The 13,678-nt window shown below is 41.5% G+C and overlaps 2 protein-coding genes across 2 annotated transcripts; both read right to left on the minus strand.

The window, feature by feature from the left end:
* Positions 1-6,750: 6,750 nt before the first annotated feature.
* Positions 6,751-7,363, minus strand: LOC133780127 (uncharacterized). The gene is made up of 2 exons (XM_062220001.1): positions 7,280-7,363; positions 6,751-7,182 (listed from the first exon to the last, which is right to left on the minus strand). The coding sequence occupies exons 1-2, from the start codon at positions 7,361-7,363 to the stop codon at positions 6,751-6,753; spliced, it is 516 nt and encodes a 171-aa protein (XP_062075985.1).
* Positions 7,364-11,304: 3,941 nt separating this feature from the next.
* LOC133778487 (small ribosomal subunit protein eS10z-like) lies at positions 11,305-12,859 on the minus strand. Its single transcript, XM_062218432.1, has 5 exons — positions 12,777-12,859; positions 12,652-12,700; positions 12,283-12,562; positions 11,973-12,105; positions 11,305-11,592 (listed from the first exon to the last, which is right to left on the minus strand). Exons 1-5 carry the CDS (start codon positions 12,777-12,779, stop codon positions 11,515-11,517), a joined length of 543 nt encoding a protein of 180 aa, XP_062074416.1. The 5' UTR covers positions 12,780-12,859; the 3' UTR covers positions 11,305-11,514.
* Between the last annotated feature and the right edge of the window lie 819 nt (positions 12,860-13,678).

Here is a 13,678-nt window from a genome sequence, read left to right on the forward strand (position 1 = left end):
ATTTGGCCCGAGCACGCCAGTTGCTGGATCCCGTGTTGCCAAGAATACACGTCTTAGCACCAAAATCTCCCATGCCGAATTTTCGATCCCGAACTCTTTTGTTGAAGTACCGGGTAGCTCGTTGTTGGTATGCAGCATTTTTTAACTGAGCTTCGTTCCTTCTTTCTTTGATCAGGTCAAGAGTTTCTTCGAGTTGAGAGTGGTTCGAGGCTTGATCATGAGCGAGGGCTCAAATTGTGGGAATTTCGACCTCGATTGGCAGCATAGCCTCGCAACTGTATGCCAGAGAGAACAGGGTATGTCCTGTCGATGTACGGGTCGTGGTCTTATATCCCCATAGGACTTGGGGCAATTCTTCGGGCCATCTTCCTTTAGCTTATTCCAACTTTTTCTTCAGCGAACTTTTTAGAGTCTTGTTTACAGCTTCGACCTGGCCATTCGCCTGGGGATGGGCCACTGACGAGAAGCTCCTTATTATCCCATTTTTTCACAAAAGTTGGTAAACAGATTGCTATCGAACTGGGTTCCGTTATCGGACACAATCTTCCTCGGCATCCCATATCTACATATGATGTTTTTCACCACAAATTCAAGGACTTTTTTGGAGGTTATTGTCGCCAAAGGTTCAGCTTCTGTCCACTTTGTGAAGTAATCTACGGCGACTACCGCATACTTTACTCCGCCCTTGCTAGTCAGAAGGGAGCCTATGAGGTCGATTCCCCATGCCGCAAATGGCCATGGGGAGGTCATCATAGTTAGTTTGGATGGTGGAGCTCGAGGAATTGTGGTGAATCGTTGGCACTTATCACACCTTTTTACGTAGTCGAACGAGTCCAATTTGATGGTAGGCCAGAAGTATCCTTGGCGTATGACTTTCTTAGACAGGCTATGCCCCCCAGTATGATCTCCACAGAACCCTTCATGAATTTCTTCTAAGATTTTCTTAGCTTCGGGTGGAGTCACACACCGGAGTAGTGGCATGGAATATCCTCTTATATACAGCCTTCCATCTACAATGGTATAACGACGGATTTGATACATCAACTTCCGAGCCTTGGTCCATTCTTCCGGGAGAATTCCGGTCTCGAGATATTCAACTATCGGAGTCATCCACGTAGGCTCGGAATTGATCATACACACGTCCTTCTACTTTGGCTCGTCAATACTAGGTGTCGAGAGATGTTCAATTGGTACGACATTAAGTTCATCATTCTCGGTAGAGGTAGCGAGCCTGGCTAAGGCATCTGCATTTGAGTTATGTTCTCGTGGGACCTGCTCTATCGCATAGAACTCAAAATGTTCCAATGCTTGTTTTGCCTTTTCTAAGTACGCTGCCATTCTCGTACCACAAGCCTGGTACTCTCCCAAGATCTGGTTAACCACTAGATGGGAGTTGTTGTAGCAATGTATTGCTTTAGCTTTGAGCTCCTTGGCTATACGAAGTCCCGCCAGTAAAGCCTCGTACTCGGCCTCGTTATTTGACGCGTTGAAGTCAAATCTCAAGTCAGAGTGGAATATTCTTCCTGCAGGAGTGATCAAAATTACTCCTGCCCCCGATCCATTTTCATTAGATGACCCATCAACGTAAATTTTCCACAGCTCGTGGGCCGGGGTTATAACTTCATCGTTAGTCATGCCAGTACACTCCACTATGAAGTCTACTAAGGCTTGTGCCCTAATGGTCGTCCTTGGATGATAGGTGATCTCAAATTGCCCGAGTTCAACGGCCCATTTAAGAAGTCGACCTGAAGCTTCTGGTTTGGATAAGACTTGTCTTAGTGGTTGATCAATTAGTACATGGATGGGGTGTGCTTGAAAATAGGGTCGAAGTTTTCAAGATGAGTGAATTAGGCTGAGAGCTAGCTTCTCCATCAAGGGATATCTTGATTCTACCCCCAGTAACCTTTTACTGACATAATACATGGGCCTTTGCACTTTTTCTTCCTCTCGTACGAGTACTGCACTTATGGCGTGCTCGGTTGTAGTAAGATACAAGTACAGAACTTCTCTCGTAATAGGTTTTGACAAGATAGGGGGTTCTGCGAGGTGTTTCTTGAGTTCCTGAAAATCCAACTCGCATTCCTCTGTCCATTCAAATTTCTTGCCTCCCCTCAACAGGTTGAAAAACAAAAGACAACGGTCTGTAGATTTTGATATAAACCTACTTAGTGCCGTCATCCTGCCTGTCAAACTATGGACATCTTTGTGTTTTCGAGGTGAAGGAATATCGATTAGGGCCTGGATCTTATTCGGATTAGCCTCTATTCCTCGAACATTTACAATGAAACCCAGGAATTTTCCTGAAGATACTCCGAAAGAGCACTTCTGAGGGTTAAGCTTCATGTTATATTTCTGGAGCACGGCAAAGCATTCTTCGAGGTCATCAACATGGTTATTGTTAAGTTGAGATTTGACTAACATATCGTCAACATAAACTTCCATGTTGTTCCCTATTTGCTCGGAGAACATCATGTTCACAAGCCGCTGGTAAGTGGCCCCAGCATTTTTGAGTCCGAATGGCATAACGTTATAACAGTATAACCCTTTATCTGTTATGAAGCTCGTATGTTCCTGGTCAGGGGCATGCATGGAAATCTGGTTATATCCAGAATAGGCATCCATGAATGACATTAGTCCATGCCCTGTCGTGGCATCCACGAGCTGGTCAATCCGTGGTAAAGGAAAGCAATCCTTAGGACAGGCCTTGTTGAGGTCCGAGTAGTCAATGCAGGTTCACCACGTTCCATTAGGCTTCGGGACCAGTACCGGATTGGCTACCCAATCGGGGTAAAAAGCATCCCTAATGAATCAGTTTGCTTTTAACCTGTCGACTTCCTCTTTTAGGGCCTTTTTCCTATCGTCATCTAGTTGTCTTCACTTTTGTTGCTTCGGCGGGAAGCTTTTATCGATATTTAGCGCGTGGCTCACTATATTTGGACTTATTCCTACCATGTTCGAATGTGACCACGCGAAGACATCCTGGTTTTTCTTCAAAAAGAAAATTAATTGCTATTTAGTTTCTTCATGGAGGTTTTTCCCAACCTTTACCATTTTCGGAGGGTCTGATTCTTCGAGCCTGATTTCTTCGAACTCTTCCAATGGTTCGAGATTAGCTCTTTCCTCCACTCTTGGGTCGATTTCTTCATCTATCTCCAAGATTGTCCCGTCTTTATTCTGAATGACGACGAGAGCTTGTGCGCTCGCCTGTTTCTTTCCTCTTATGGAAATGTTATAGCATTCCCTACCGGCCAACTGATCTCCCTTCAATGTCCTAATGCCACTAGAAGTTGGGAACTTGATGGCCAAATGCCTTACAGACGAGACTGCCCCCAGCCCTACTAGGGCGGGTCTCCCGAGCAGTATGTTGTCGGCCGATGGCAGGTCCACTACTACAAACTCCATCATCTTGGTTACTGAGACCGGATAGTCTCCCAAGGTTACAGGGAGTTCAATGGACCCCATACAGGCAATCCCCTCTCCTGAAAAACCGTACAATGTCGTTGCACAAGCTTTTAGGTCTCGAAGCGCGAGTCCCATCTTTTCTAAGGTGGCCTTATAAAGAATGTTCACTGAGCTCCCATTATCAATGAGAACTCGGTGAACTCTCTTATTCACGAGCTGGAGAGTGATGACCAATGGGTCATTGTGGGGAAACTATACATGGGACGCATCGTCCTCAGTAAAGGTTATCGGCTGAGATTCAATCTTTAGGCACTTTGGAGCTCTAGGTTCGGGTTCATAGGGGGACCCGTCCCAAGTTTTTAACTCATTCACGTATCGCTTTTGGGCATTCTTGCCCGTCCCTGTGAGATGAGGCCCGCCCGAGATGGTTATCACATCTTCTCCATCAATCGGAGGGGGCATATCTTCTTCTCTAGCTCAGGAATTATTGTTTTGAGCCGGCTGTGGCGCAGCTACCCTTTGGCAAGTTGAAGCCTGATTATTATTCTGGTTCCTGACATACTGTCTGAAGTATCCTCTCGAGATTAGTCCTTCGATCTCGTCCTTCAACTGCCTGCATTCATCAGTAGTGTGCCCAGTATCTCTATGAAATCGACAGTACTTGCTGGAGTCCTTCTTGGACTTCTGATTTCTCATGGGGTCTGGACGCCTGAAAGGGACCTGGTTTTCATTAGCCAGGTATATATTCTCCCGAGACTCGTTAAGCTCGATGTACACTTTGTACACGGAGAAATTCCTTTCCCCTTTCTTCTTCTTTCCCCCTTCTGCCTCGGGGTTACTTCCTTCATTCTTCTTCCTTTTGGAAGGGCTTTCTGCAGGGGGTTTCAAGGCTGATGGGTCTGCCGAGGTCGAGGCAGAGTTTACATTTATCGTTGTAGTTATGGGCTGAGAGGTCATGTTCAGCGTTGACCTCGCCTCTTCTACATTGACAAACCTCTGAGCTCGCCTATTAAACTCGATTAAGGACCTCACAGGCTTTCTCTGCATATCATCCCAAAGGGGACTTCCCGGCATTACCCCAGCTTGGACGGCCATTAGATGACCGCTGTCATCTACATCCCGAGCTCGGGCGACCTCCAGATTAAACCTTGTTAAGTAGCTCTTCAACGTTTCACCCGGCTGTTACCGAACATTGGTCAAAGTCGATGCTTCGGGTCTTACCCCGATCATGGCTCTAAACTGCTTCTTGAAATCCTTTGATAGCTGATCCCAAGAAGTGATTGAATGTCTCTTATATTTTTCGAACCAGTTTTTTGCTGGTCCTGTAAGCGATGCTGGAAACAACATGCATCTGAGCTCGTAACCTACATTACTTGCTCTCATTATGGTGTTAAATGTACTCAACTGACTGTACGGGTCGGATTTCCCTTCAAAAGGAGGGACATGAGGAATCTGAAACCCTTGAGGAAACGGAGTGTTGGAAATATGGGGAGCGAATGGTTCGAGCTCTTCATCAGAATCCTCATCCCGACTCCAACCTCGCTCATTCTGCAAGAGCCTAAATGATCTTTCCAGCTGATCAATTCTTTCTTGAACTGGGTCCGCAGAAGGTCTTGCCTAAAATTGGCTATCATTGATCACAATTCCAGGCTCGCGCCTTCGCGGGGGATCTTTGCGCCCATTTAGGCGATCTCGCAGGTCCGGGTTCGATGGATTACCACTACCCTGATTCTGATTCAGGTGCTCCCGCAGGTCGAAGCGGTTCCTATGGTTTCTAGTATTTCTTCGTCCTTGATCATACATGTTGACTGATCTGGCGTCCCCTGAGTCGTCACTGGCGAGGCTTGTCGCATGATTGTTCCGAGACAGATTTCTTTCATGCTGCCTCGTCTCTACAGTGCGAGATCGAGACATTTGGCTTCTCGCAGGTTGGTTGCCTCTCCGTTCTCTAGTAGCCTCTCTATTCCCCTGTTTCCGTCCTTCCCGTCTTGCCTCATCACCCCGAGTTGGTTGTGCGTTCCTCCGAGGTGGTGAGGGGTATCTTATTGGTGACGGTGGGAACCGAATGGGTGACGGTGGCTGCCAACCATTTCGGGGTCTGGATGGCCCCGAGTTCGCCTGTGCTGACTCGATAACATTCTGTGTTACCAGGAACCTGAGTCCGAGCCTCTACAAAAGCTCGGTTATTCCCAGTTTCTGCTGGTAACTCCACAGTTGAGTTAGCCGGAGCCCTTGCTCGAGTGTTTCTTCAGGGTCTCGAGGGAGCAGGTTGCTTTCCTGGTGGTGGAGGCTGCTCCGCTCCTCTTGTGGCAGCATTTTTCCGAGGTCGCCCATGAGGCCTGCAGGGAGGAACATGAACGTCTCGCGGAGGTGGATCTTGGTTCTCCTGCGGAGGTTGAGGCTGAGCCGCCTGCGCATTTGCGGCTAACCTAGCCAACTCTTCGTTCCGCTTCTTGGCTTCAGCCAGCTGTTTTCTTAACTGTCGGTTTTCAAGTTCCACAATGGGGACGTACCGTTCAGGATTATAGTACATGTCCTCATCATCCCTGGGAGCCGGAGGTGCTGGAGGTCCACGGGAATCGGAGGACTCACTTCTCTCTTTAGGTTCAAGGTTCGTCATCGGCTGCTTCCCAGGGCTCCGTGGATAGTTTTCTTCAGGAATATTCTGATCATTCGCGGCCATAGCTAATAAGGGATTGTATTGCTTAAGGCTCTCAATAAAAGCACCAAACTGTTGACGCCGTTTTTCGTCAACTTAAAACGTAGAGTAATTAAACAACAAGAACTATAGCGCAGATAAATAATACAGAATAACAACGAGAATTTTACGTGGTTCAGCAGTTAACTCTGCCTAGTCCACGAGTCAATTTTATTAAGACTTTGGATATTTCAGGAAATTCTTTAGGGATGAATTCTCCAGAAATTCTCTCAAGATATCAAAAATTCGTCCCTCTAAGTGTCCATGATCTATCTATTTATAGAGGGTTCTCAGAGTTCGTTCCCACATATTTCGGGAAGATACTCTTCTTCTTCTTTTTTTTTTGATCAAGAAAGTAAGACTTTATTAATCACAAACCAGTACAACCTCACAAACTCGAAAAGGACCCAAACTCAGCTACATTACATGGAGCATATTTTCCTCATATAAAAAGCTCAATACCTTTCAAATGCTTATGAGAAAAACAACTAAATCTATACATGATATCTTTTTTTACCATATCAACTACAGTATTGACACTAAGCGAGTAATTATGAACAAAACAAGTGTTTCTATTATGCCAAATATAATAGACTGAAGCTGAAAAAATAGCCGCCACCATAGAGGCCCTAACCCCCTTCCTCATATCTTCAAAGGCCATTGAAATTTAAAGGCCATTTACAGCCTATCCAATCTTGAATATGAAGCACTACCTGCTGAGAGAAACAGCAGTCAAAAAACAAATGGCCATGGCTCTCATCAGCTTGTTCACAGACCGGGCAAAGGGTAGTTTCAAGAAGCATTAACACTCGAGGCAAATGATCCGGAGTTAACAGCTTAGTATTAATAGCTTGCCAAGTAATAAATCTATGTTTGGGCACACTCATTCTACTCCATACAAAATGCTGGTACTTGACAGGGACTTGGTGTAGATAACTCGCATATAACAACCCAATTTTAAACCTCCCTTGACTGCCAGCTTTATCAATAGCCTCTTGAGTCAAAATACCACGCAAATGACAGATTTTTCGCCAGTACCAACTGGTATCTGCCTTAAGTTGGTAGTGCCAAAAGTTTTGTCCCTTTTAATACACAAAGTGTATCCATTTCACCCACAAAGACTCCTGCTGATGAATAATAGCCCAGATGTATTTGCCTAGCATTGCCTTGTCTTAGTACCTTCACCAAAACCCAATCCTCCAAAAGATTTAGGCAAACAAACAGTAGACCAGGAAGTGAGATGAAAGTTACTTCTGGTACCATTATTACCCCAAAGAAACCACATACAAATTTTGTCTACTTCTTTGATTATACTTTGAGACAATAAGAAGATGTTCATCCAATAATTTCGCAGCCCCAAAAGAACAAAGGATATGAGCTGAGTCCTACCTGTATATGATAAATGTCTATTAGTCCAAGTATGAAGCCTAAACTTAATTTTTTTAAGAATCTCGCCACAGTCTACCTCTTTCCACTTTGTTGGTCTCATAGGAACCCCAATATATTTGAGAGGGAAAGTTCCCTCTTCAAGTTGCAAAATCTGCTATAACTGAACCTTGTCATTAGCTGAAATACCACCAAAAAATACTTGAGACTTACTGAGATTGGCCTTCATTCCTGTACTATTGCAGAAGTCATCAAAGACTTGTTTAATAATCTGAACAGGGCCACGATTAGCCTTGCAAAAAATCACTAAATCATCAGCAAAACATAAGTTGATGATCTTGAGACTTTTACACATAGGGTGAAAACGGAAATCAAGTTGCAAAGCTCCTAGCTGAAGCAGCTATGAGAGATATTCCATAACTAATACAAACAGTAATCGAGAGATAGGGTCTCCTTGACGAAGCCCCTTAACTCCCTGAAACCCCCCCTACAGTCTACCATTCATCATAAGAACATAAGAAGTACCTCTGAGAAAAACCATCACCCAATTAATAAACCTAGTAGGAAATCGAAGGCTGATTAATAACCTCTCCAAAAAACCCCAGTCAACTGTATCGTAGGCCTTACTCAAATCTATCTTCAAAGCACATCTCGGGGAAGTATTCCTTCTATTGTAATTCTTGATCAAATCCTGAAAAATTAGGATATTATGAGCTAGAGACCTCCCTCTAATAAAGGCACCCTGATTGGGACTAATTAGAGTGGGTAAACTTCCGAAAGCCTACTACAAATCATTTTAGAAATGCATTCATAAAGAGTATTGCAGCATGCTATGGGTCTATAATCTATCGCCCTGCTAGGTATTTCAGTTTTTGGGACTAAAGGCAGCACTGTTTTATTGAGATCAGCAGGTATCTTCCCAGAAGAAAAAAATTCAAGCACTGCCGCTGATATGTCATCTCCAATTTGCTTCCACATAGCTTTGTAAAACTCTGAATTATAACCGTCCAATCCTGGACTTTTGGTACCCGGAATGCTAAACAAAGCTTTCTTGACATCAGCTTTCGTAAACTTTCTAATTAAACCCAGTTGCATATCAATATCTAAGCAAGGCCCCAACTCAATGCAATCAGTATTAACCAAACTGGTAGCAGAACTGTGATTGCCCATATAGCCTCTGAAGTGGTCCAAGAAATGATGCACTACTGCATTATAATCATCAATAATGTCCCCCTGTTCATTCAGAAAAGAAACAATACGATTCTCCTCCCTTCTTTTTTTAATGCAAGCATGAAAGTACGAGTTATTTTCATCACCCTTCTGAAGCCATGTAACCTTGCTGCGCTGAATCAAATAACTTCTGTATCGAGCATAATGTTCTTTATAGCAAACCGCAGCTATTTTTTCAGGAAGATACTACTGCTCAGGAAGATACTCCTCTTCATTAATGGGAATAATGACATTAAATTTTGTAACTCCTACATACAAGGAAACGTCCCCTGAAGACCAGGAGGCATATAACAAACTAGTTAATATCTCTTTAATGTAGGGAAGTTACAACAATAAATATCTTTTGAATGCATGGACTGCATCTCATCAGATGACCCACTAAGTCGTTCGAGGCTGGCAATTAGCATCATGTCAGTCCAGGTCTTTAGGTAAATTATGAGCTATGCAACTTTCCCCAATACCAGCTCGGAGCGGGTAAATACCACCGAAGCCGTTACATTTCGAGCTCATACCCATGCCAAGCTCGGGCTACTTGATCCGAAGATACCCGACAATGGATATACTGCGATGCTATGTCTTTCGAGCTTAGAAAGAACTTCGAGGTTGCATATCTTCGAGGTTGCCACCTTGCTTCGAGGGTTTGGCATCTGGACCTCGAACATGTACTTTAGCTATCGCGAGCTCACACCTGACGAATCCAACTTTCGAAGTCACAATCTCAGGTCTCGAAATCTAGGTGTAACAATTTATTTAATTTTGTATTTTAAATTTTATAATATTGTTAGTATTTTATTTTTGTTATTAATTTGTGTTGTATACTTTTATTTGTTTTAAAATATTTAGTATAACATTTTAAAACTTAAAAATGAAATACAATGAATGTTACTTTCCCAACAATAGCATTCTTGAGGCTAAGGTTGGTACTAAAGCCTCTTTTGCTTGGTGGAGCCTCGTATGGGTTTGGAGGTGATTTGATGACCCGTGGATTCCATGGCCAACGAGTTTCAAGTTGTTGGAAAAGCCACCCATTCCCTCTGACATGTTTGTGATTGATCTCAAGTTAGCTAATGATGATTGGGATGAAGAATTTGTTCAACATGTTTTCAATCTAGATGATACTGAACTGAATGTGAGTTGGGAGATGAGGTGCTTTGGCACCATGCCAAGAACGGAGAATATAGCGTGAGAAGTAGACACAGAGAACCGAGTCATGGTTGAAATATTTCTTTTTTTGGAAAATCAGCCATTTGTGGATTTCTACTAACCGTGTTCTCTTTTGCAAGAAAGTTCAATGTGATCCAACTTGTTTTAGGTTGAATAGCTATCATCAGGAGGACATCAGTCATGCTTTGTAGAGAGGCAGATATGTGGCTCAAGATCTGACTTTGAGTTCTTTGCAGTTATTTCTTGGCAAAAATGGTAGCTGATGGTAAAATAAAAATTAATGTAGACGCTGGTGTGTGTGTGTGCATGTGTCAATGATGGTTGTCCCAGCATTGGAGTGGTGGCTCAGAACTCCAATGGTCAGGTGCTGGCGGCAAGGAGAGTGTTCAAGAACAGGCCTTGTGTTGTGGAAGATGCGGCGCTGCTGGCCATCAGGGAGGGGTTACATCTAGCCACAGAACCTGATTTTAGCAATTTTATTCTTGTGTCGTACTGCTCCAATGTTGTTACTTCTATAAACAATACACGAAAGGGCTGCTGGGATAATGAAAGCTTAGTACCAGAGATCAGGCTGCTGAAGAATTCATCCACATATGCTGGAATCTTGTACAATTGGAGAGACACCAACTTAGTTTCTCACATATTAGCCAAAGATTCCTTGGTTAAAAGGGCAAGTTTTCTTGGAATAGGGTAAAATACTTCAGTTGTCTATCTTGCTGTAATGTCTGACAGGCCATTTCCTTAGTTGCGTTTTTTTTCCTAGTTTCTGGTTATTGGTTTTCCCAGTTGTATCCTGATGTTCTCATCTCAAATATATATATATATATACATATTTATATATATACAGTGTCATCTTCATTGTTGAAGCGATATAACTTCATCATGAAATTGAACATAAACCTCAGTTGGAGAAGAAATCTGTTCTTTTTTGGAATAAAAAGTTAAACCATGTTAGTCATTGGAGATGGCCAAAGTTTGTTGTGGAAGGTATGGAAGAGAGTGGGTTATTCCTTTTGAGCACCCTCATGTTAATAGCAAGATTTTGAGGGTTAGTTCTACAACTTGCCTTCATTATTTATTCTGAAAAATACTCACAACTTTCAGCACGCATTCAATCTAACTTTGCATAATACTCCTCACTTTCAGTACTTGCATTCAACCATAATGGTGTGGAGTAGGCAAAACTAAGTTGAAGTCAAGACTACAGGGTAGGCAGAAACTTACCACAGATAGTGTAGTAGTTGGAATTGAAGTAAAAAACATGGATACATACATTTAACTCTGAGTAATCTTCTTTATCTTATAGATATTGTTTAAAACTTAAGCAAAGACCTATGCTTTTTTTCAAATCACTCTCTAATTGGCATTGTGGGAATCCAAAACGCCCGGTAAAATATAGCATTCAAAAAAAGAATAAAATCATAAAACATCATAACTAAGAGGCTTGATTTGGATAATGGAAGAGAACAAGGTTCAACAAAATAAAACAAAGTAGAGTAATAAATCTAAGAGAATCCAACAATTATCTCAGTAATAAAACAAAACTGCTATTCAATCCCAAATGCTATATCCCCATTCTTCAATCTCTCAACTCTTAAATCTTAAACCTTACAAGACGGAGATGAAATTCCTATTTAAGAAAGATCAGAGCTAGCTGGCCCTGCACCAAAACCACCAGCGCCACGACCAAAACCAGGTCTTCCACCAGGACCCTGCAAATATTGAAACTCGAATAAGAACCAATGCTAAGACAAGAAAAAACAAAGTATAGTACGATTTTCTTTTTAATCATATTATGAAGAAAGACAAGCCTCATTTTGGGCAGCACCCAACAACGAGCTCATTACTTCAAACACCCAATAACCAAACAATCACAAAAACAGAAACAAAGACATGCACTACTTCAAATTTTGAAGGAAAAAAAATCCCTTAACCTAAAACATTTCATCAAACCTTTATCAATTCAAAAATGGAAGAAAATTCAAATTCTATTGTACATTGCCATTTGAAGCGAGCTACTCAGTCGCTACATCTATACAAGAATAGCTTCTAAAACATAAATAACAAGACAGTGTCATATAAGTAAACTTACCCCAAAAGAAGGCCTGTAATCAGCGGGAGCTCCAGCTTTGTCACCAAACTCACCAGGAGGACCACGAGGACCTCCACGGTACCCATCTCGGTCACCACCAAATCTACGTTCTCCATCAAAGCGGGGTGGACCACTGATTCACAATAACAAAAACAAAACTCATATCAAATTTGAGACCAACAATTTAAACCACCCAAAAAACCATCATCACAAATCTAAAAATTAAATCGCCTAAACATATCTAAATATATAAATGCAGCTATAAAAATAAACAAAATCAAACTCAAAACAAAAAGAGCCAAGGATGTACCGTGGGCGGTCACCACCAGGGCCTCCCAAAGGCCTCCCAGCGGGCTTGGCTTGCTTCTTCAAGGTAGCAGGGACAATCTCAGAAGGGAGATTGAGATAGTTCCTGAGGAACTCGATACCATCGTTTGTGAGGTACCAGTAGTAGTGCATCCAAGCAAAAGTTTCCCGCACATACTCCTTAGATTTAAAGCTCTGCATGAGCTTGATCACCTGAAGGTTTGGCACATCAATTTCCGGGTGCTTGGCCAGATTGTAATCCTTCTTGGCGTAGCACACTCCCTCTTCAAGAAAACCAACAAAATCTCAACCATTAAAACTTCAGAATTGAAACCCAACAATCAAAAACAATTTTCAAAGTGCAAAATGCTACCTTGGAAGAGGTATTTTGATATTTCACGACGGTTTTTCTCTGAGATAATCTGAATAACAAAGCTAAATTAGATAGCAAACCCATAGAAAAACAGGAAATAGCAAGAAGAACAGAAAAATGAATACCATTTTGAAGAATGGAGTCGGAAACTAAAGATGACGGCTCTTCTTCTTCTCTTCTGCAAACCCTAGCGAAGACTGAGGAGCTCATAATCCTAATACGCATCATTTTATAGTAAGTATTGGGCTTGGGCCTTATTCTGGTACAATTATTTTATGGGCTATAAGGGCCTGGTATAGGATTTCGAATTGAAAAGTAAAGAGGAAATTACATTTTATATCATATTTTTAATAGAGTTTGCAAAAATACGGTTTGTTTTCAAAAAAAAAATTAATATATGGCTTTTTATAAAAACTTTCACTTTTATGGGTTTATTTTCTCATATTTTCACTTTTAATTAAGTTTTATTAATATGAAAAGGTATGTTTGTAATTTAATTATTTTTTATATTTTTTTATATAACTAATTTTAAATTAAATTTTTCTTTGGTTGTTTTGCCAAAAAAAATCTTTTTTTTTTGTAATATGAATTATGTTTAAAATTATTTTTTATTTACTATAAACATTTTTTTTCCTTTTTTTTTTTATATTGTATGTTTTTTTTTTCAAATTCTGGGTAAAGTAATCAGTTACTTGATTGATCTTTGACAATTATGTAAAAAAAAACATAGAGCTAGGTTAAATAACATGTACTAGGAGGGGTAATCAGTTATCCTGGGAGGAGTAACTTTCTGCTATAAGAGGGGTAACCAATTACCATAAGAGGGGTGACAAGTTATTCATAATAAATATGAAAAGAAACATCAAATTTAAAGTAAAAAAAAGGAAGAACACTTCATTTAAAAATGAAGAAAAAATAACTATGATTTTAGTAACATAGGTAACCATTTACCATAAAGAACCAAAAAATATTCACACATATCAGAATGTGAAGGTAACCAGTTACTCCCAGAAATATACACACAAAG

This window comes from Humulus lupulus, chromosome 5 (genome assembly GCF_963169125.1).
Source record: "Humulus lupulus chromosome 5, drHumLupu1.1, whole genome shotgun sequence".
NCBI lineage: Eukaryota > Viridiplantae > Streptophyta > Magnoliopsida > Rosales > Cannabaceae > Humulus > Humulus lupulus.

Coding starts and splice junctions, on each gene's coding strand:
- LOC133780127 (XM_062220001.1), bottom strand. CDS start 7,363: ATGGTACCAGAAGTAACTTTCATCTCACTTCCTGGTCTACTGTTTGTT. Junction 7,183..7,279: donor AGGATTGGGTTTTGGTGAAG/GTACTAAGACAA, acceptor GTGTATTAAAAG/GGACAAAACTTTTGGCACTA.
- LOC133778487 (XM_062218432.1), bottom strand. Junction 12,563..12,651: donor ATCAAAATACCTCTTCCAAG/GTAGCATTTTGC, acceptor GTTTTCTTGAAG/AGGGAGTGTGCTACGCCAAG. Junction 11,593..11,972: donor ATTACAGGCCTTCTTTTGGG/GTAAGTTTACTT, acceptor CAATATTTGCAG/GGTCCTGGTGGAAGACCTGG.